Below are 23,056 nucleotides of genomic sequence, written 5' to 3'. Positions count from 1 at the left end.
GAGGCAAGACCCCCATCTTTTTCCAAAGACCCGAATCAAAGCTTAAGATACCAGGGAAGGAGGTGGGTGTGAGTGGAACTGAGTGAGGAAAGCGCCTGCCATCTCCAGCCCAAGCCACTCTAGGGATTGTCCGGGTGGGTCACCCAAAAGTCCAGGGAGGGGAACAGATAGTAGGCTGCAGCTTCTCCCAACCATGAGGGGAAAAGGGATAGGCAGAACCATAAGCGAAGCTTACTGGGCAGAAGACAGGCACACACCCAGTGCCTCTGATTCAGAGAGGGTTTGCAGGGCAGCAAGGATGACACAGAGGCTGGTGGTGTTCCCCACTGGGAAAGGCTTCTGCAAAAGTATAGTTTTACCTGCTTAGGCTTCCCTCACCTACACTGTTGGGCAAAGGTCCCTGACCCCTCTTCATGTGGATTCTGGGTACTTCATCGCAGGCCCTCCATCCTAAATGCTGTTTACTAGTTGGGTATAGGGTAAATTGAGGCAGGTGACAGATATGGGTATTTCCTGGGCCTGAGTTACACAGAGTCAGTCTCTGGGCAGGATAACCCAGGAGTTCAGTTCTCAGGCATGAAACCTGCCACCTGCATCCCACACAGCCCAGTCTGGAGCCACATCTGCCCCGTTTGTCTGACTGCGCACTTCCCCCAACCATGGACTTGCCCAGAGCAGAAAGAGGCAAGAGGAGAGCAACACGGGCCAAGAGATGAGCACCTGGGGAGCTTGCCAGCTTGATAGCTGGCAGATCAGTTCTGGAGTGAGGGTGCTGAATGGGGTGGGCAGGGCAAGGGTGAGGGGTGAGGGGTGAGGGGCAGCTACCTCTGCTGAAGATAGGACTCTCATAAGGGATCTTGTTTCGAGTCTCGAGACTAGAGCAATTCCAGCGCTGATCCCGGAACTGGTGCTGGCACTCATGGATGGCAATCTGGATGCCCTGGATGGCTGAAGCAGCCACGTCAGGGTGGCGCACACACACCTCCATCTGCCGCTTGCTCAGGCCTGGCAATGTCAGGCACACCGTGTTGGCGTTGAGCACGGGCTCTTGGGGGAGGCGGAGGCCCAGGATATCGTTGGGTGCAGACCTGCAGGCAGGTGGGTTTGGGGTGGGTGAGCGTTTGAGGGGCTAGGAGGGCCCCATCTAACTATACACACTCTGTCCCAAAGGCTCTGTTCCAACCCCTGCTTTCGAGGGTTGAGCCTATCAGCGTATCCCCAAAGCACTCTCTTTTTCTCAACCTTCTCACTATCCTCCTCTCCAAGACAGCCCACCGGGCTGCACACCCACACCGATTAACATGTGCAAATGGACACACATCCGTATGCCTTCGAACAGAGTATTTCATAAGTACATCCCCAGGCACTGATGCTCTCAAAGCGTTCTCCCAGAGACCACTCCCAACGGCATGCTTCAGATAGTCACATTCATGCAGACACACTTCTACACACATTGAAGTGGACACACAGATGCAGGAACACTTACCCACATGTACACTTCATCAGACATAGTTATATACATACACATGGACACTCACAAGTTCACACACATGTTCATCTGAACATACACTGATCCATGAGCCCTCATATCCACACATGTGCACACACAGACTGCTGTTTACAACTCAGCTTGCTGGGCTCACTTGACCACAGACAGAAAGACACACACACACACACACACACACACACACAGAGGCATATGCACCCTAAGAATCCTTCTAGCTGCCATCTCTCATTGACCCCACCTGGGCGACCCCCTTTGGGCTCCCAACCTCTGCCTCTGCCTAGGGGCAATCTCTAAGGTAAAGCTTGGCAATTTGAGCTTACTCCTGGGGTGAGGTGTGTACCCCCAGCATAGCAGGGACTCCAGGTTGGCACTTGCTGCCCACTAAACACACACTTTCCCCTCTAGTAGCCATCACTCTTCCGGGCACTGCCCTGTCTCCCTGGCCTGCCCTTAGTCTGTCACCAGTTCAACCCCCTCCTGTGAGAGTACTCTTTTCATTGGTCACAAACACTTTACTGCGACACCGTCCCTCCCTCCTTTCAGGGTCCCCTGCCCCAGCAGGCGCGCAGAGGTCCCTGTGGCTGGGGGTCCCAACTCTCCAGGAGGGCGGGGCATAAGGTGAGGGCTCACCTGGGCACGGAGGCAGCCAGCAGCAGTAGGAAGAAGAGAGCGCAGAGCGCGGGCCGCGGCTGGGGCCGAGGTCGGAGCCGCAGCCAGGGGCAAGGGTGAGTGCTGCCCATCGCGCGCAGGCCGTGATGGGCCAGGAGTTGGGGGCTCACAGCCCGGTGGGACCGGCGAGCCAGGGGCGACGGCGCATGATCCGCGGGGGGTCGGGGCGGCTGCGACACACAGCTCCGACTCGGGTCAAGGCTCCCGGAGCAGACGGTGCCCGCCTCCCTGCTCCATGGGGCAGCGCCCCCGGGCACCGCCCTCGGGGGGGGGGGGGGCGGCGGGCGGGCGGGCGCACCGGGCACCTCCTGGCACAGGGGTTCGGGGAATTTCCCGAGGCCCCCCTGCAACAACGCCTGGTGCCTCTTGAGTGTAAGGGGGGCCCGGAGGTGCTGTGGGCTAGGGAAGAGGGGCTGGGGTGCCAGGGAGCCCCCAGAGCACAGCGCGGTGAGCCTGTGCTTCCGAGGGCTTGCGAGGCGGGCGGCGGGGTGGGGGGAGTTGGGGGGGGCGGCGCTGTCTGTGCCCGGCCCCACCGCCCAAAAGAGTGAGTGACTGTCCCGGCTCAGGGAGCTCGGCCGCCTCCCCTTTCCTCACCCCCCCCCCCAACTCCCCGAGTCTCAGGGCTCTACCCCACGTGACGTCACGACGACGGGGGAGGGGGGCAGAGGCGTGTACTCCTCCCGAGGCCACTGTGTCTGCTCAGCATTGGGGTGGGAGCCTCGGTGCAGACCGTGCGGGGAGGGGCGGGAAGAAGAGGTGTTGGGGTCTGCTATCAGGCCCAGGGCGGTGCCAGTGAGCCGGCTGGCTGGTTTGTGTGGGAAGGTGTGTGTTACTGCGAGGTGTGTGCGCCCGGCTGAGCCGCAGCTGCTGGGGAGCCATCCCCCGCCTCCCACCCCCCACCGCATATACACACCTGCAGGGGCTGGCCCTCTGCTTGCCTCCCCCACCTCAGGAGGGACTTCCCAGGCTTGGCTGCTGAGGCAGGTGTGGGGTCCTGCAGAGGAGGTTAGCAGCACACCCCCCCATCTCGCTCTTGTTGGCGTGTGACCTTCAACAGGTGCCTCCTGGACACCAAACCACCCTGTGCCTCAGTGAAATGAGGTTAATGAGACCCACCTCATCTCATCAATGAGCCGGTGAAGGTAAAAGTCCTGGGACTCCAGTGAATGTTTGTCTGTGAGCAGAGCATCCAGGGGTGGCATACCCTAAGAGGAGGGATTAGAGAGCCTTTTAACCCTAAAAGTGTGCTTTGAGGTTATCTTATTTTATCCCCTTTTATTTCATAAGAAAGTACTGAGGCTCAGAGAGGGTCATGACCTCCTCAAGGTCACCCAGCAAGTTAGTGGAAGAGCTGGATCAAAGCCCACTTGAGCATAGCAGCAGCAGTCCCAACAGTGAGTCCTCCTTCCCCATGCCCAGCCTGTAGATATCCCAGGTCTCACCTTGGCCCTGCCTCTTGGTCCTCTGGGAGGTCCCAAACACCAGCTTCCTGGCTCAGGGCCACGCCTCTCTGGGATTCTTTTCTGTCCTCACATCCCAGCTGAACACTAGGTTCACCTAGCAGGATGAGTGTACTGGACACAGGTAAGGGCCCGAAAGCCAGAGAGTCAGGGACAGAGGCTCCAGCTTCTGTTTCTGGCTCTAACCTGCGCCCTGATAGCAAAACCTATTCCCACTGTGGCCTTGACATCCCCCTCTGTAAAATGGGCACAGGCCTCTCACTCTATACATATGCTTCCCTCCCAACCTCACTGCCCCCCTCTCTGAAGAGAGCCCCTCCTGGCTTAAGGATAAACTACCAGAGCCTCTGGGCTCAGAGACAAAAAGGGGCCCATTCCTGGAATCGGCACCCCCCTGGGGAATCAAACGAGAGGGGTGGGGCCTTCCCTGTCCCCAGACTGTCAGGTGGTGGTGGTGGCCTGAGCAACAGCAGGCTGACGGCATCTCCCTCCTCCTCTCCCCCATCTCTGCCGGGAGCCACCGCAGCTGTCAGGAATTAAGGGCTTGAGGCTGCTGGGGGTGGGGGTGGGGCAGTGGGGGGAGCAGTCTGGCTGGACAGCAGGGAAACAGCCGGGGGCAGGGAGCAGTCTGCGTCAGCCAGAGCCGGGTTTGACCCCAGCCGCCCCCTGCCCTCCCCACTCTCCCCTACCAGGCTGCAGGAAGAGCGACAGCTTGGGTCTAAAGTTTGGGAAGGGTATGGGGAGGGGCAGGGCAGAACCAGTCTCAACCCAGGAAGGAGGCGTGAGCCCAGAGTGGGAGAGGGCACCAGCAGGGACAAGCCAGACTGGGGAGCCATACTCCCATTTGCTGCTGGGGAAACTGAGGCCCAGAAAGGCTCGAGCAATGGGTTCATAATCCAGGCTGCAGACCTCCTTACTTCACATCTAGCGCTCACACCAGGGTGTCCCACGCTTGATGCATTGTACGTTTCCCCTGGGGTAGGCCGTTGTGGGAAATTCCAATTCTGGGCTCTGTGAAGCTGAATCAGCCTTTCCAGAGGGAAGACCTGGGGGTCTGCAGTTCTAAACAATGTCTCAAGTGCTTTTCAAGGGGACCACGTTTGGGAAATGCCACTGACCTGGTTTAGTGGCTGATTTTTTTTTCCCTTTGGCCTTCATCAGATGAAGACTGATCTCTTTGCTCCCCTACCCTCCACTATTCATGAAATACAGAAATGTAAGGGAGAGGGAGAAGACCCTTTCTTTGAAAACTCCAGGAACCAAACAATGCCCAAGCCTTGCTGGCACTCAAGCATGGCACTAGCCTGCTGTCATGAGGGTCCAGGAGTGCCCCGTCTGGGGTGCTTCTCCCTAGCCCCAGGAAGTGAAGGCTTATGTGGGCCCATGGCCTTGGCATATGTGAAGATGAAACCCTGAAAGGGTGTCTGCTGCTGGAGCCCCAACCCCACAAGACCCATGCCATGGGCAAGCCCCTATCAGCAGCCCCAAAGCCCCGCCCTGGCCCTGCCCTGGGCTCTGGCCCTCAGCCTAGCCCCAGCCCCCACAGCCGCTGCCTGAGACCACAATTACAGGGGCCACTGGGGGTGGGGGAGACCAGGGATGAAAGGCAGCACCGCCGGAGAATGGTTCCAGCTGTGGCGGCTCCATCGGAGGTTTCGGGGAAGGGAGGGCCAGGGAGGCACCAGGGTGAGAACAGGTGGGACCCCCACCACCCCAGCTGAGCCCAGTCCAAGCTCAGTCTTGATGCTCTGCTGGAGAAGGTTAGCTTTGTGAAGAAGGGAGACAAGGAGCCCCAGGGTGACAAGGCAGCTCTTTGTCCTCTTGTCCAGGCCTCAAGGACCATGGCCCCTTCAGGAAGGTAAGGAAGGGGGTAGAGCCGGCAGCTCCAGTCTCCTAGACCCCTGTGTGTTAGGTCCGGAAGGGGAGGGGAAGAGCTTCCTGAGTCCTGGGCCTTCCTCCCGGCCTCCCTGCCCTTCTGCCTGTTTGTTCCGGCATTCCCTGATGTGGTCACGCACACATCTGGAGCGCCTCTGTGCTCTTCCCCCATCTCCCCAGTTCCACATGTCCCCCACCACTCAGCCAGCGGGGGACCTCAGTGGCTCAGACTGTGCCTGAGGCTGGGCAGCTGGGTGAGCAAGACGGGGGAGGTGGGGTGGTCATGGTGTTGGGGCATTTCTGAGTTCTGCTTCCAGCCCCTATCCCAGTCCTCAGGGCAGTGATGCAGAGCCACCTCCGAGCTTAAAGAGGGCCAGGATAATGGTCAAAACGGTCCCTCTGGGCCGCCACTCTCAGCTTTCATAGAAGGCAGCTCCCAGACTCCTGCTGTAGTTCCCACTCTCCAGGGTCACAGAAGATGGACGCCAGCACACGAGTGCCCGTTCAAAGACTGCGAGCACTCTTACCATGTGCTACCAGGTAGCCTCACTTCATAACGGGGAGACAGGCTCAGAGAGGGGAACTGACTTGGCCCAGCTCGAGCTGGCAAACTAGGCCTTTTTATGCCCGCCCCCCCCCCCCCCCCCCGCCACTGTTCTCATGCTATGTCCACTGAATTCCTTTTTTTTCCTGCCACTGCCTCAGTTGTCCTCCCTAGCATCACAGAAGAGGAAATCCAGCATCCCACACCCCATATCACTGCCCCCCTGCCACCACCCCGCACCAGAACCCGGCGGTAGAGACAGAGGCAGGCATCCCAGCCCTACATCTGGGTCAGCCTAGAGGTCTCAGACAGTCTGGATCCTTAGCAGCTTGATCTAGCTGTCCGTGGGTCTCCTTACTTCCTTTTCATCCTACCCTGTCTTACTGACAACTCTGAGTTCCCCAGATGTCCTGCAGGTCCTATCTGTGGGCCGTGTTAACAGGGAAGCTGGGCTCTGTGCACCCTCTGGTGGCCTCTGAGAAAAGTGCAGGAGACTTTTTTTTATTAGAACAGTAAGTGTTGCATCCAGCCAGGGAACTCTTGCAGGGGGGGAGGCAGGTGTTCAGTCGCTCAGTCTGTTCTGACTCTTTGAGACCCCATGCACTGCAGCACACCCAGGCTTCCCTGTCCTTCAGCGTCTCCTGGAGCTTAATCAAACTCATGTCCATTGAGTTGGTGATGCCACCCAACCATCTTGTTGTCTCCTTCTCCTCCTGCCTTCAGTCTTTCCCAGCAACAGAGTCTTTTCCAATGAGCAGGCTTTTCACATCAGGTGGCCAAAGTATTGGAGCTTCAGCTTCAGCAGCAGTTCTTCCAATGAATAATCAGAGTTGATTTCCTTTAGAATTAATTGGTTTGATCTCCTTGCAGGCCAAACGACTGTCAAGAGACCTCTCCAGCACTGTTCAAAAGCATCAATTCTTTGGTGCTTAGCCTGAAGAAGGCAGAAATGTGAATAAAAACCCTATCCTGTACAGTGCTTCATTTTTCTTCCATGCACCCACAATGCTGGCTCCATTCTCCTGTCTTGGTAAGTTAGCCAAACCCCTTAGTTCAAGAGATTCTGAGTCTGAATTCTCCATGATACTTCCCTGAAGCTCAGGTATTTGACTTGAGGGAGCCAGGAGGAAGAAGATTGAAAAAGAAAAGGAAACCCAAGTGTCTTTTCCTTCTCACTGCAGCCTAATACTTCCTCTCCATACAGGCTTCACTCCAGGGTGCTGATGTGATCTTCCAGGGCCGAACCAGGTGAGGTCACACAGGTGTGTGTAGGGGGTATTGTCAGGGGAGGGCTGATGCCCTGGAAGTCATATAAAGGGTCTGTCATACCCAGGATGAGTTCCCCTTCCCTCTCTTTCACTTGGAGAAATCTCTCCTCACTGCGCCCCAATTCCCTGTGGTTCTTGGGGGGCTACAATGCCAGTCATGGTGGTACATTTCCCTGGACACTAGTTTCGTGTTTTTTTTTTTTCCTGCACTATGCAGCATGTGGAATCTTAGTTCCCACTGACTGGACCCATGGCCCTTGCATGGGGAGCATGGAGTCTTAACCACAGGACCGCCAGGGAAGTCTCCCTCCTACACACCCCACTCGGCTCTGTTATTAGTTCAAGGATAGGCAAGCGGGTCAAGCTGACCTGATCTCAGCTTCCTTAGGACTTCTGCTGGGAATTTCATTCTTTTTTGGTCTTTTTTGGGTCAGTGAATGTAGACACAAGGCTGCCATATAGAGGAAGTCTGTCTGCAGCAGGAGAAAACACGGACAGTATGAGAAGAGAGACAGAGACAAGTAGAAACAATAGACCTGGGAGTCAGGGTGAGAGAGAGAGAGAGGTGATGTCAATCATTTGGGCCCCTGGGCTCAGCAGTGCCTAAATTCAGACTTATCTGGACTTCCCAGGTATTTTTGTTGTTGTTCAGTCGCTAAGTCATGTCCAACTCTTTGCGACCCCATGGATTGCAGCCCTCAGGCCTCCCTGTCCCTCTGTCTCCTGGAATTTGCCCAAGTTCATGTCCATTGAATCAGTGATGCCATCCAACCATTTCCAGGTATGAGATCCACTAATTAACTCCTTTTGGCCTAAGTTAGTTTGAGTTGGGTATCTTCATTTGCAGTCAAGTCCTGCCCAATGCCTGCAAAGCATCAGCTCTCTATCCCCTTTCTCACAGTAACTACCATTTATTAAATACAAACTTGACATAAAATATTGTATCAAATGCTAAGTGCTTTGCATATCTCAAACAGTCATCCCTAAAATTATATAAGGATGTGGATAGATTATGATGGGTGTAACAAGTTGCCCTTGTCCTACTGAGAATCTCACAGACAGAGGAGCCTGGCAGGCTACAGTCCATAGGGTCGCAAAGAACTAGACATGACCCAAGTGACTTAGCACACACTCAGCACATTGAGAAGTGGAGTCCGTTTTCTCTCCCCTTGAATTTTGGCTGGTTCTGTGACTTGTGTCAACCAAAAGGGAATGACAGTGATGCTGGGTACCTTCCAAGGCTGAACCCTAAGAAGACACTGCAGTTTCTGCCTTCAAGTTTGGCACAATATAATTTGAAATTCAGCTTTATGCTGTGGCCACCATGCTGTAAGGAAGCCCAAGCTAGTCACCTGGAGAGAAGGAGGCTACTGGAGAAACTCTGGGACACTGGATATACACGAGTGAAGCCTTTGGACTATCCATCCCAGCAGAGCCACCAGCAGAATCAGCCAAGTGGATGATTACAACCAATAGCTCTGTCACAAAGAGCAGAACCACCCAGCTGAGTCCTGACAAATTCCTGACCTAAAGGATCACGAGGAATAATTACTTTGGGATTGTTTGTTATGCAGCAATGGATAACTGAAACAATGATATTCCTACTGCATAGGTAAAGACACTGGAACTAAGATGGCCTATATCGTAAACTTCTACGCAACAGCACTGGTTTCCAACCCAGAGTGCCTGAATCTAATGTTCATGCTTTGCTCTGCATACCTTGATGGGAGAGTCATTCTCCACTGCAGTTTTTGGACTGTGGGGACATTGGGGGCTTCGAATCCCGGCCATTTAGCTATGTCCTCTTCCATTCTCTCTGGAGAAAGATGGGGGCCTTACCCTCAATTCAGGAAAACCCAGAACCCCAAATCTTCCTCTGTCCCTTTACCCTCACCATTAGCTTTCCAAGAGGAATCAGAAAGGCAGAAATGTGGTTGGATACCAAGAGAAACCTTGGGACAGCTTTGCTTCACCTCCCTCTAAGTTTGATTGGAAATGCCATTCTAAGTTTTTTCAATGTTAGTGGGGGTGAAGTTGGTTTGATGACAACAAAATCTGATGTTACTAAGGACATTTTCATCATATTCTACCGTTTATAAAGTTAACTTTTGAGTTTGGGTGGCCTTATAAGTCTACCCTCAAATTTCCCAGAAACAGAAAAACAAATAAACTGCCTCCACCCAGAATTAGGACAAGGGCTGACCTGAGAACTCAGCACACCACCAGAGGCTTCTGGTCCTCTTTCCCTAGATCCCCTCAGTCTGCTCATTAAAGGGATCCCAGTTCTCCCCCAGCTTGCAGATACAGACCCTAGATGTACACCAGGGTGAACAAGAATAATGCCAAGGGCAGGATCTGGGACTCTTCACCACCAGGAGAGCCCAGTTCTGGAAGACAGATGGGGACCCAGGTGATGACCCCTGAGAGGGCCGTTCTATCAAAACCATCTCCCTTTACTCCTTTCAGAGCCTCTCCCCACGGCAGCGCCCCCCTCCCAAACTCTGGCCCTAGGTTTAAATATCTTTATTGATATACCCTATTGGTTTAAATATCTTTATTGATACAAAACTCACCCACCCACCCCATGGCCAGTAGTTCTGAGGAGCCCCACATCCAGAGGCCTAGAAACTGGCTCTTTGGTTTCCATCTGGGGGCCGAGGAGAGAGAGGCTCTATATGGTCTCCTCATGAAGTCCCCGGGAGCCCCTGTCGGGTGGCTCCTTCAGTGCCCTGGGCCTTGATGAACCGGCATAAGTCAGTCTCAAGCCCCACCGCCTCGCAGTTTCCCCGAGGCCTGGAAGATGGACTTTCTCAGGGGGAAGCCGGGCCGAGGCAGCGCCCTCTGCTGGCGCCCAGAGGTCCCGCAGGTGCCGAGAGGCGGCTCCGCGCGCAGTTCCGGGTGCCGCGGCGGGTCAAAGGCAAAGGCTGAGCTCCTTGCGCACGCGGCAGCGGTGGCACTGCACCACGCAGCACCAGTGGAAGCGGCACAGGCAGTTCTCCTCGAGAAGCACGCTCTCCTGGCGGTGCCCGCGGCCGCAGCACAGCAGGTCGCAGCCGCTGAGGTCCGGGGCGCTGCTGTTGCAGGCGCGGCCGCGGGTGCCCGGCGAACCCGTGCGCCGGTTGGGGGCGCAGAAGTCGGGCGAGTCGGCGGCATAGAGCAGGTCAGCGCGGCCCGGCGGCTTGAGCGTGCGGACGGCGGGCAGCAGAGCCTTGCCATCGTTGGTGCCCATGACACGCGAGGCGCCGTGGAACCGCTCGAGCAGCCGCGCGCCCACCTCGCGGAACGGGGGCAGCTTCTGCCAGCAGGTGCGCAGCGCGCACGAGCCGGACAGGCCGTGGCACTTGCATTCGGTCCGCGTGTGGCTCCGCACCGCCTGCGAGGAGCATAAGAGCAGGCGGATGGGAACAGATCCGGGAGGTGGGACGCAGAAAGGCCCAGAGGACCGACAGAAAATAAAATAGGGGAGAGTGGTGAATGGAAGACAGCAAAGAGCAGATCAAAAAAACAAACAAACAAACAAACAAACAAACATAAAAAAGCGAGAGCGCGCAAAATGGGAAGGACGAAATCACGGGCCCGACACCCGGGAGAGGAGGAGGAGGAAGAATGGTGGAGAAGTGGGAGCAGTGGGGAGTGGGGGACAGTATGCAGTGTAGAGATTCCAGGATCCAAAGCCAAGGAATGGGGGAGAAAGCGGAATGGACAGCAAGGGTGAGATTCTCCCTGGAGGGAGGGGGTAAAGGTGGCAGCTGTCGCACGGATTCCTCTTGCCAGCCAGCCTTCTCATTCCTGCTCTCAGGGCCCCAGGCAGAGCAGGCTGCCTGGGCTCTGTCTCCGCCACCCCTCCCCAACCCTTTCCGACAGGTATGTGGGCCTGTCTGGACATTCCTCTCCGAGTCCCCTCTTCCCTCCCCTGCCCAAAGCCTCAGGCCAGAACCCTACAAGACATAGGATGTGGGGGTTCCCTGGCACAAGCTAGAACTGAGGCATAGGGTGCAGGAGGGCCCCTATGAATGCCCTACTGACAACTGAAACCCAGGAGTCCTGCCCTTTATTTACCATTTATGTCTGAAGCTGGAATGGAAAACTCACAAGCCTGCTAGAGATTTATGGGGTCAGATGCCCCAGGAAGATCATTTCCGGAAGCTCAGAGTCCAGGGGCCAAACTTATCTACAGTCTTAAAGTCTATGGGCCCCCTCCTAGGCCCCTTCTCTTTCCCCTCCACACCCCCCAGGAACATCTGACTCATACTGCTTCTTGTCCCTAAACAGGAGCTCCTGAGGCCCTCATCATAGAGGGGAGGGGAGAGGCTGCCAGGGCACTGGGCAGGGACTGGTCTGGGGTTGCCAGGCAGCCAGTTGACAAGTGCCTAGACTGTCACAGTTTTCCTGGCCTCTGCCTGACCCCTCCTACCATCAGGATCCACTCCTCGTCCTTCACTCCTTTCCAAGACCATTGTCCCTGGAGCCTCCCTCATTTCTCCCAGCTCCCCAACCTCCAGACCCCATACCTTTACCGGGCTTCTGTCCTTTCTGTCATCCTTTGCCTTGGTCTCCCTCCTCAGCCCCTGCCCTGGCAGCCCCTAGCCACTCAAGCTTTGCCCTACTTGTCCTGTCTTAGAAGTATGTTCTCCCTACCTGAGGTCCCTAAAGGCCTTGGGTCCTCTTCCCTGGGTGTCCCCTCCCTACCCTGCCCACTGGGCCATCAGCCCTTAGCCCTCCCAGGCCCCCCAAGTGACGCCCTCTTCTAGGTCAGCCACCTTGCCTCCCACTGGCCCAACCACACCCCCAGCCAATCTTCCCAAGTGGCCTCCCACACATTAACAAACTCCTACACCGTGTACCCCACTCACCCCTTCCACAAACTCACTCCTCCTTATATACCACAGTCTCCTCGCCGTTTCAAACTCACCCACACGCCCACATTTCCACACGCACACACACACACGCCCTTATACGTGCCTGTTCCACTCACCAGCCGGCCCGCCTCGTTGTTATGAAGTTGCACCAACATACGGATGTCTCCACGTCCCCGTTTGTGCTGCGCGTCCATGAAGAGCCTCGACTTCTCGTCCCCGAAGTCCACGTCGTCGCCGCAGCCCCCCCACTCCCAGGCGGCGCTGCCGTCGGGGGACCCCGCGGGGCCGGGGGGCCCTGGGGTGCCTGGCAGGCCGGGGGGCCGGGGTGGGGCCCGGCCTCGGGGCGCCTGGCAGCCGCACTGCAGCAGCTCGCCCATGGAGCAGGCCTGTGTGACCGCATGGCTGGCGCCCGCCGCCGTTATAGCGAACACGAAGGCCGTCTCCCGGATGTCTGCGGAGGTGGGGAGGGGCGGTCAGACAGCAAGATCCGGGCTGGGTTCTGGGGCGCTGCGGTGGGCGCGAGGCAGCGTGGCGTGGGGCTGGGAGACGTGATCGGGGCCGTGTCCTTTGACCCGTGGGGGAAGTGGGGCTTCGTGGACCTCCCCCCACCCCCACCCTCTCCTCTGACTCCCTCAACGGCGAGACAACAGCCCCCTCCTGGGGTCCTCCCCACACTGACCCTGTTGCAGGATGCGCCCGAAGGCCTTGCTATGGCTGGAGCAGTTCCAGCGTCGGAAGCGGAACTGGAACTGGCATTCCCGAACCCCCAGCCGGGCGCCCCGCGCTAGCTCTGCCACCACTTCTGGCTCGGCCTGGCACAACTCAGCCTGCCGCCCTGCGAGCCGCCGGGCCTTCCTGCAGATGCTGGTAGGGTCCATGACCAAAGGGCTGCCCACGGCCCTGGGAAGTAAAGAACAGCAGACCATGGTTGTAACTGGAAAAGCTTGGGGGAGGGGCGGGAGACCAGCCCCGCCCAGCTCACAGCCGGGAGCTGTGACATGCCTCTTGCTCCACCAGCACCCTCAATTGAGACAAAGATTGTTCCACCTGGTTCTCTTACTATTCCGTGCGTGTGTGCGTGTGTGTGTGTGTGTGTGTCTGTCTGTCTGTCTGTCTGTCCCCTCTGAGCTAGATTCTAGACTGAAATTGTTATAGAGCAAAGAGTTAGTATTATCCTTCTGTGTACACCTTCATTAATAAATCCTTACAGGATTTTGACTCAAGGTGAAGGCATCTGGCACCAGGTAGACCAAGGTTAAAATTCACCAGGCCTAACCCAAAAGGGAAAGGAAGAGGACGTTAACGGAAGGGAGATCAAGCAAGCCATCATGGGGCTTCCCTGGTGGTCCAGTGGTTAAGAATTAGCCTTGCAATGCAGAGGACACTAGTTCAATCTCTGGTTCTGGAAGATCCCACGTGCCTCCAAGCACCTAAGCCAGTGTGCAACAATTACTGAGCCCATGTGCTGCAACTACTGAAGCTCTCACACCCTAGAACCTCTGCTCCGCAACAAGAGAAGCCACTGCGATGAGAAGCTGGGCATGCTGCATCTAGAGAATAGCCCCCACTTTCTGCAACTAGAGAAAGCCCTCACAGAGTAATGAAGACCCAGCACAGCCAAAAATAAAAATAACAAATAAATGCAATTAGGAAAAAGAAAGTAAGCTGTCAAACAAAAGAAGGTACATATCATAAAGAAATATAAAGAAGAGTAGACAGTGTCAGAAAAGGATCTGTTCTTAGTGGACCACAAGCTGGTCTTGTGTTAGCTGATTAGCCCCAGTGCGAGAAAGGTAGGGCAATCCCAGCAATACAGCAAGCCACGGTATGTTAGAGCGGTCAGGGAAGGGTGCCTTTGAGGAAAGTCACACCCCCTCTCTAGCCCAGATTTCTCCTTCTGTCAGATTCCACCCCCACCCCCACCCCCGATATCTCCCTGTTTCCCTGAGCAGGAGGAAAGCACTGGGGACTGAGTCCCTGAAGCCATGTTGTAAAGTAGATGACACTGATCCTTCTCCTGCTCTAGGGTCTGTGACTTTTCCAGAGCAAGATGGCAGCAAGCCAAGACCAGTGCATGGGGTGGGGGTCGCAGGGCAGATAACATAACTGATTGGGGAGGGGATACTCCTTGGCTTGGTGGGTAAAGACCTTACTGGGAGTTCCACACACTTTCAGAAATCCCTCCATTCTCAGCCTTTGTTTCATCCAAGGCTAGCAGTTCCTTTTAGTTGCTGTACATCAGACTCCTGAAGATTCACTTGGCTGGGTATTCACACCTGGAGGGGACTACTTTAATTGGAATGCTCTTATTTGAGCACTTAGCTGAGATCTCTGTCTGGTAGGAATAAGTAGGTAGAGCATTTAGGCTGAGGGTAATTTGAAACCACTCAAAAGCCTTTAGCAGAGGGTGGAATAAGATTTTGGGTGGGGAGAAGAGACGTCACGAGAAAGAAAATGTAGAGGAAAATGTTGGTAGATATGTGCCAAAGGTCAAGGTGGCCTACTTTTCAGCTTAGCTTTAGTGCACATCCACTCCACTGCCCCCATTTGCTCCGCAAGTACGGGCTGCCCAGGCATGTTCTGGGCCCACAACAATGAGATGTAATGGGCTTAAATAGCAGCAGGAGGAATTTAGGTCTTAAGGTAGAACTTCTCTCACTAAGGAGTGAGATGCTTGAAGACATGATTGCAGGAAGATGTGTAAACTCAATCCTTGAGCTCAGTCCTCAATCCTGTAAAGTGTCCTACCACACTCCACCCCACCCCCATCACCACCCTGTCCAGTCAGTGTCATCACCCCTACCCCAGTAGTCCAGGAACCAAAGTTCTCTCCTCAGTGGAGAGACTCTCATAATCCAAACCTGCCTGCCTCCATGCTTAGGACTTGCCATCGCTGCATTCCCACTGTACCTGGGAAGGTCCAGCCCCAACCCTTTCGCATCTCTAGAGGAGTAATAGATGGGGCAGGGGCAAGTGGGCCAAGGGTAGGAAAACCCCTGGCTGTACAAGTTGATCAGTCTCTATCTATCTATCTTTATTTCTATCAATCCATTCATCCCCCTTCTACTTATCTCATTTCATTACAAAAATAATTGGGGGCAACTTCCAGTATGGTTGTACAAGGTTGGTAAATAAGACTATGGAGCACCTTGAGAGTTAGGACTATTTTTGTTTCCCATGGCAGAGTTTTAGCTGCTTAATTTGTATTTCCCCTCCAATTTTTATTATGAAAATTTGCATATTGTGAACGATTACTATGCTTCTCCAATGAATACCATCTTATACATGTTTTTGAGTGAATGAAGGAGCCATCTAAGGAGAAGGTCCTCACTTGAACCCTGTCCACATGTGGCTTCATGACTCCTAATTAGCTTCCAGAAACATTTTCTCCCCAGCTGGATTTAGAGGCAGGGAAACAGACCTCCACACAGGCATCCAGCTCCTCTTCTGCCACCTGCATCTTGAGAACTCAACCTGGGAGCCTGGGACTCTGCAAACTCGTCTTCCCCCCTCCACCCCCAAGCTGCCAAGTTCCCCAGTCTCCCCTCCCCAATCCTGCCCTCTGCTAACTCCCTACTTTCCCAAGGCTGACTGGCCTTATCTTCCCAAGGTTACTCTGTCCCATCCCGCTTCTCTCCCTCCTCCTGCTCTGGGGAAGTAGGAGAGGGTGGGGTGTGCAGGCGAGAAAGGGAAAGAACCTCTTGACCTTGTCTTTTTCCCAGAAGCTTGAGATAGGAGAGGAATCAGGAGGAGCACAACAGGCAGAGCCCCCCAGGAGGTGGGGCTGGCCCTCCACAGGGTTGAGGGGCTGCCCTGGAGTCAGTTTCTGGTCTGGGTCTGGCTCCTCAGGCTGGCTGGCTGCCTGGGAACTAGACTTGTTTACAAGCCGGTCAGGAGGAGGGATGGGCAATAGTAGCAGCTAGAATCCCAAGGGACCAGCTTGCTCCCTGCCCTCCTGTCCTCACTCCCATCTTCAAGTCACAGGAAAGGAAACTCCACAAGGGGACTGGCAGGGAAGCGTTGGGCAAAACACCAGGCCTGTCCACTCTGGGTGAGCTGAGCTATGCTGAGCAAGTCAGTTCCCTCTCTGGGCATCAGGAAGATAAGGAGTTGGCAAGACAGACTCGAATAGCCTCTCTAACTTTAACACCATCTTTAACTGAATCACAAAATATCTCCCCCAACGCCCCTCTTCCTTTGCCTTCTTTCCTTCCCTTCTGCTTGCTTAGGGACTGAACTCTGCTTTGGGGGCCTCTGAGTTCGCATTGGCCTGAGATCAGCCTAGGGAAGAGGTGCCTGTCTGGAAGCATCTGCGTGTTGGGCTGGGGCTGGTGGTTGGAGCACAGTAGTGGTAAGAAATATATAATATGTAGGATCTGAGATCCTAAACAAATAGCCACTCCTGGGCATAGAAAAAACAAAGCTACCCCTAAAAGAAATCAGTACATAGACAAGAAGGAACAAGCCTGGGTTTGGCCATTCTAGCTGGCTTGGCCTCCTGTGCCAAGATCTCCTTCCCAGGGACCTCAGTTGGTGGAATAGGTAGCCAAATGGGGTGGCATCCGGGGGCAGCCAGTTCCTATTGGCAGCATCTGTGAATCTAAGCCTTGGAGGCCTGGGTTTCTGGCCTAACTTACCTTTCCATGCCTGGATTCAGAGGGTGGAAAATTTTCTAGTCCACTTCCACCCATTTCACCCTTATTGTACAGGCAAGCAAGATAGAGGACTGACCCTGGCCACTCAATGGGGGGATCCCCATTGCAAGAAATTTAGGCGAATATTTTAAAAACCAAAGGGACTGGAGGGAACAGCTCTCCCACCCTGAGGGCTTCTGATACCTCAGGGGCTCTTGCATACTGTCCTCCACATGGTCCTTAGTCTGATCAGGGTTGGCTGACTCTGCATCCATTCCAGATCATACCGCTAAGTTTCCAGACTCAGAGACAACCCCGCCCCCTCCTCACTTCTAAGTCATCCAAATCTCACACAGCATCTCTCCAAACTTGCCTCAGATCCCACCTGCTCTAAGGAGCCTCTGGTGGGCCCCAGACCTCACTGACCTCCCCCACCTGCCTCACTCCTGGTGTCACTCATGGTTGGGGGGTGGCTGTTGTTTGTCATCCTGGCCGGTGGCATAATTGTTTAGTCACATCTTCTTGTCTTATCTTTGCAATTAGATATAAACTCATTCCAGACAAAGATCTCAGGGAGAAGTATAATGTCATTAGCAGAACACAACTCAGGGCCTTGAGAATCCATCGGACTTCGGTGTGGATCTGGGCTCTGCCCTTTGCTGGTTCCACGATGTTAGCAAGCCCCTAGCCGGGAAGGTTGGCCTTTGTTGCAAGCCTTTGTTGAATGGATGAGGAAACTTAACCTTCTGAACTCAGTGTCCTCAACTGTAAAGTGGAAATAAATAATAATACCTGCCTACTTCTCAGGTTACATGATGAAAACAGCCTGTCCAGAGAGTGGCCTTCCACAGGTGTCTTCCCATGGGTGACTTCCCATTCACACTCTTAATCATCTCCTGGGCCTGCACAGTGCTCGGCAATCAGGCAGCGTGTGTGAATTCCTGAGAACATGCTTTGCTCCAATTCTCCTTAGCCTGGATCCCAGTATCTCCTCCTCCCCTGCCAGTCTAAACCATGGACCAGGAGCACCCTCCAAGATCCCCCCACCTCCCCCCCTTCTCCAGCCAGTGCTCCTGGGTGGATTCTTGAGACCAAGAGGTTCTGAGGCCTGCTCCTCTAAAGGGTCTCACAGCCAGATCCCCACTAGTTCCCCACACTCATTCTGGGTACTCCTTAGTCTGACCCTCAGCTCCCAAGAGCCAGCAGAGGGAGCCCTGAGCCCTGGGGCTGTGGGTGGGGGCTGCACAGGGGTGGGGGAGGTGGGTGCTGGAGAAGGGGTAGAAAAATGTTGCCTGACAGCTGGGCTGCCGAGGAGGCTGGGCCCGGGCCTGTGCCCGGCCCGCCTGTCCTGTCCTGCTCTGTCTAACTCAGTAATTACTGTTCCCCCTCCCCCAGTCCCTACCCCCACCCCAACCACCACATCAAAGTCAGTAATGCCCCAGCTCCATTAACCCCTACCTCCCCGCTGCCCACCAGCCACCCCATTCCCTGGCTCCCCAACCCTGGCCCAACTGGGTTCTTTCTGCCCAGTCCTAGGTGCTGCCCTTCCCACCGCCTCACACCTTTCCCCTTGCAGGGGCTTTCCCTGCCCTGAATGACTTCCCCACACAAGATGGCTTGCTGCTGGTCAGAGGCCTGGACACAATGACCATCCACTGGATATCCTGCAGAGAGCCTGTCCTGTGCCATCTGCTCTCCCATACAGAGGTGGGGAAGCACTGTGAGAAGGGGAGGACAGGGAGCAGAAGGAGCCTGTGCAGGGGCCTGTACCCCTTTCCTCACCCCTACCCCTACTGCACACCAGGACACAGTACTTAGCAGGAGGTGGACTGCTGGTCCCCAGCCCTCAGCTACTTGCATTCTGGGTGGCCTTGGGCAAGTCACCTCCTGTCCCTGAACTTTGCTAGACTTCTCTCACTGAGAGTGAGAAGATTGGGCCAGATGATCTGTAAGGTCCTTTCTAGATCTAATTTCTGGATCAAGCCGAGGGCTTCAAGCTGGAGGAAACAGCCAAAGAGACCAGGTGGAAAGTGGGTGAGGCACTTGTCCAGCGACCTTTCCCTCCCTGTGCTCCTGCTCAGGCAGTCCAGGGGAAGCACCCAGGGCCTCGCCCCACCCTGCCCCTGGCAGGAAGGAGGGTGCAGGCTAGAGGGCGCTCTCCCCACTCCCAGGGGACAGGCTTCTGTGTTCCTCTGAGCACCTCCTGCTCTGGCTGGCTGGATGCCCTACCGCCAGCCTGACTGCAGCCCAGCTGCCCGCACCCCCCAACCTCCCCCCATCCCGCCGCCTCATCCCCTCCACCGCTGCATTTCTTCATCGAAGTACACATTCTGGAATCCCCCTGGCTGGGCCCTGATGATCAAGCCTCCCTCTGACTTCCCCCACCAACTCCTGCTCCCACCCAACTCCTGGCTTCCGATGAGAACGGGGCAGGAAGGGACTGCACCCCCCGGGAAATGTCACGGTGCCAGGACTCTGGTGGGCTCAGGGCATGCTCTGGCCTGGACCAAGCCAGCCTCCTTTTGCCCCTGCCCTTTTCTGCTCACAGCCCCATTGTCTCCCTCCAGGGGAAGCTGCCAAGGCGAGGGGTGGGGAGGGCTGGGAGGGGAGGCCTGGATGACCACCCTACCCCCACCAGGCACCCTATCTTAAGCTTGTGGGAGCCAGCAACAAGACTGACCATGAAGGGTCAGGGGCCCTAGCGAAAGAGAGGATGGGAAGGGGGTGGTGGAAGTCACAACTGGAAAGCCTGGGTGTCAGGAAGAGGCCTGGGTCCTTTCCCTGCCTCCCTGAGAGGCCAGAGCTGACCAGTCCCTGGCTCCTGTTTCCATAGGAAAGATGAGATGGGGGAAGGGAGTGAGACCAAGTGGTGCTTTTCCTAGTGGAACAACGGAAGGGTTAGTTTCTTTCACAGAAAATATCAAATGGAAAGAGGAAAGGAGAAGAAGGGAGATTGATTTGGCTATTCTGTGAGAGTGAGCTATTTTCTACATCCACTGATTGAAGGTATAAATAAAGATGGGCCAGATATTGAGAAGAACTTCCTGGGGGAGGATGAGAAGGGGCAGAGAGCAGGATGGGAGGGCTGGGAGCTGATGACCAGGACAGAATCTGTCAGGGCCAGAGCATAATCTGGATAGCCTGGAGGCAGTAAGCTGGACAAGATGACCTCAAGAGAGCCTGGCCAATGTCCTGGAATCTGGGATTCTGTGATTCACAAAGATATGGTTACAGATGAGAAAGAGACAGACAGAGGTCAGAGACAGAGTTTAGAAAGCACTGGAGAAGGGGGCCAGAGGGAAAGAAGCAGGCAAGAGGGAAGAAATTGGAAGGGGGAACTTCTGGGGGACCTAGAGCCAGGTGCGTGAGCCTGAGGCCTGGGCCACGCCCCTCCAGGGCCCTCCTTTCCTAACCAGGACAGTCCGGTCACTCAGAGCTCCTGGGGAACTGTGCCTTCCCAGCCTGGCTGCTGCTAGAATGACAGCATGGGCTGCAACGGGCTGCACGGGCTGCTGTGAGGCCAGCCGCTTTCCCGTTCACCGCTGGAGCTCCGGCCTGGTCAGTGTTCTCTGAGAAGCAGGAAGAAAAGAACCAGCCAACCAGTTCTAGACATCAGGGAGCAGCCTGGATGTTTCTTGCCTGAAGAAGCTCTTGCTTCAGGTGAAGCCTCAGGGGTGGGGACAGCCTCTCCAAAGTATCTGAGTGAGCCAGCTGCCAGACACCTTATCACTCCAACTCCTCACTCTTCACCCGGCTTGCCCTGCAGCTGTGGCCATGAAGGCCTCTGTGTTCTTCCACACCTGCCCTCCTCCCCTCCTCCCCGACTCCCTCCTTTTCAGCTTCAGGGTCAATCTCCAAGGGATGAGGTCTCTCTTCCTCTGGCGTGGCTCCCACCGAGCAGCCCCTCCCAAACGAAGGAGCCACCATGAACACAAACCCCAGCAGAACTCCATACAGCTGTCCCCAGCACCTTTAATCTCCAGGTCCCTAAAGGCAAAGGCTCCTGGGAGGAGCGGGGAAAGGGGACCCAAGAGGAGAGGGCAGTCAGTGAAATGCCTAACTGGTACAGTGTCGAATGCATGGAGTGCAGCGAGAGCATAGAGAAGGCAAGGGAGGGAAGACAGAGAGGCAGTGTCATGGAGGAAGTGGTGTTTTTAAGTGGAAGGATGTTAAAATTGGGACAAATAGTAGGGGGTGGAGTGGGGTGGGGAAGGAAGGCAACAGCCCTCAGGGAGAAACCTGTCTCCATACATTGAGAAAGGGCAAAGTTAGGACAGGTGTGTATGGGGAATAAGAGATAGAGATCCCTTTGCAAAATTTTGCTAGAGACCCTAGATTTTAATTTAAATTGATCCCCCTTTCACCCTTGGAGATTCTGGCCAGAACCTGGGGTGTGGAGGAGAGGACTTACATTTAGGAGCACCTCCCAACGTCAGATTGTGTTGTAGGTCATCCCAGCCAATCCTTCTATCAAGCCTTCCAGGTAGGAGGACTGACTCCCTATCTTACAGTTGAGACATCGGGGAGCAGGGAGAAGTGACTTGCCCAAGGTCATAGGCTTGACAGTGGGGGGAGATTAGATCGCAGTTCTCTTTATTTCAAAGCTGCTACTGCATTATTCTAAGTCAGGATCCAAGGACGCATGTTCCCTGGCCGGGACTTAGGTCGCCCTGGCTTGGCCCCCTCACTGACACCCTAAGGGACTTCTCTCCTACATCATGGAAGTGGGATCGTGGCCAGCAGCTCCCTGTGTGGGCATCCAGCTATCTTCCTAGAAAAGAGGGAACTGCCTGCCCCACCCCTTCTTCCAAATCCGCGGGTGGGAGAGGAGTGGAGGGTAGAGAATCCAGCCAATGACATGGCTGTATGCAAATAGACAAGGTTTTGACTTGTTAGGATTGGCTAATGTACCAGCGGTATCCTTGAAGTCCCTCCTCTCTAAACACAGCTATTCCGGGCGGGTCCTCGCTGCTCCCAAGACTGAGAAGGGGAAAAAAAAAGGTCTACGGGATCCGGATCGCTGAGCGGTCCCGGCCGGGCACCCACCTCCCCAGCCTCTATGCATCCCGCAAGACTCCAAGTTCTCGCAACCTCAGCTGCCTATGTGTCTGCTCTAGCTAGGGCAGTCTGGGAACTCGACCCCATCCCTTGGCTGGCCAGGCCTTGCTCCCTTCCACCAGGACCCTCCACGATTCCCAGCAGCACATTTTTTCATCCATGACCTCTACATCTGGAAGGGCCAGGAGCTTGGGTCCCTTTCCTGCCTTTCCTCCTCTTTGCTCGGGGAGGAGAAAGTAAAGAAAGCGAAGGTTCTGACTCAGTTTTCCCCTTTACGCTCCCTTTCCCGCCTCTACCACCCATTCTGAAGGAGCCCAGAGAGCAGCTGATGGGTTTGTGGGCAAAGTGGGGGCGGGAAGAGGCAGCTACTTGACTCTCCCTGCCAGTGGTTTCCCACCTTGTTCTTCTCTTTCCCCCAAATTCAGCCTCTCTCTCCTAAATCCAAAGCCGTCTCAACACACACTCTTTTATTCATTCGTATCTCAGACTACAGATCTTGCCCCCATCTCCCGGTATCTCTTTCCTACCTATAAGCTGATTCTTCGGTGACCTGGGTTGAGCGCGTAACCTGCGGTGGGGGTGGGACACAGAAGGAGGAAATACAGTAGAATGTAGGGAGCGGGACGGGGGAGGGGTGTGTGTGGGCACGTCTAAGTGGCAGTACAGAAATGCCCCTAGAGGAGGTCGGCAGGAGCGGCACGCACCTCCCCCTCGCGTCTCCAGCTGCCTAGGGGCTGGGCTCCGCGCACAGGTAGAGCTGGGAGGCGGCGGGAGCGCGATCCGGAGCCCCACCTTCGGCCCCGAGGTCCCCACGTCCGAGCTCCAGGGGCCCCGCGGGAGCAGCCAGACGCAGCACTCACCACCACAGTCCGCCGACGTGCGCCGGACACAGGAGCAGCAGCAGGAGCAGCCGCAGGCGGGAGGGCGCGGGCGGCTGCATCGTGACAGCTTTAGGGCCGGCGGGTGCGGGCAGGGCGCGAGGCTGAGGGGCCAGCCGCTACGCGCGGGGGCCCGGGCTTCAGGGCGAGCGCGGCGGCGGCCGGGAGGCGATGGCTCCGGCGGCGGCGGCGGCGGCGGTGGCGGGGGGGCCCATCCTGGGCGAGGAGGGCGCGGCGGAGGCGGAGAGCGGACGGGGCAGCCAGAGCCTGTGTCTCCTGCCGAGCTCGCTCGGGAGAAGAAATC

At 55.7% G+C, this 23,056-nt stretch overlaps 2 protein-coding genes and 1 long non-coding RNA gene across 4 annotated transcripts in view; 1 reads left to right on the top strand and 2 right to left on the bottom strand.

Moving 5' to 3' along the window:
* Positions 1–2,394, bottom strand: part of WNT10A (Wnt family member 10A) — a 13,176-nt gene extending 10,782 nt beyond the window's left edge. The window contains exons 1-2 of the mRNA XM_004004935.6: positions 2,138–2,394; positions 826–1,088 (exon numbers count right to left, since the gene is read on the bottom strand). Coding sequence (XP_004004984.3) covers positions 826–1,088; positions 2,138–2,247 — 373 coding nt within the window. The 5' untranslated portion in view covers positions 2,248–2,394. The remainder of the gene's footprint in view (positions 1–825; positions 1,089–2,137) is intronic.
* LOC121818753 (uncharacterized) lies at positions 2,162–10,583 on the top strand. Its single transcript, XR_006058846.2, has 4 exons — positions 2,162–2,232; positions 3,234–3,318; positions 6,926–7,085; positions 7,260–10,583. It is a non-coding gene; the product is annotated as an uncharacterized LOC121818753 (long non-coding RNA).
* Positions 9,863–23,056, bottom strand: WNT6 (Wnt family member 6). 2 transcript variants are annotated; one of them, XM_027965197.3, is made up of 4 exons: positions 22,735–23,056; positions 12,862–13,082; positions 12,299–12,633; positions 9,863–10,696 (listed from the first exon to the last, which is right to left on the bottom strand). In XM_027965197.3, exons 1-4 carry the CDS (start codon positions 22,812–22,814, stop codon positions 10,235–10,237), a joined length of 1,098 nt encoding a protein of 365 aa, XP_027820998.1. In that variant the 5' UTR covers positions 22,815–23,056; the 3' UTR covers positions 9,863–10,234. The 2 variants fall into 2 exon arrangements, with proteins under 2 accessions (XP_027820998.1, XP_042100189.1); XM_042244255.2 differs by lacking the exon at positions 22,735–23,056 and adding an exon at positions 21,228–21,604.

This window comes from Ovis aries, chromosome 2, assembly GCF_016772045.2.
Source record: "Ovis aries strain OAR_USU_Benz2616 breed Rambouillet chromosome 2, ARS-UI_Ramb_v3.0, whole genome shotgun sequence".
NCBI lineage: Eukaryota > Metazoa > Chordata > Mammalia > Artiodactyla > Bovidae > Ovis > Ovis aries.
The sequence above is the reverse complement of the archived record's forward strand: the minus strand, read 5'-3'. Positions and strand labels throughout refer to the sequence as shown.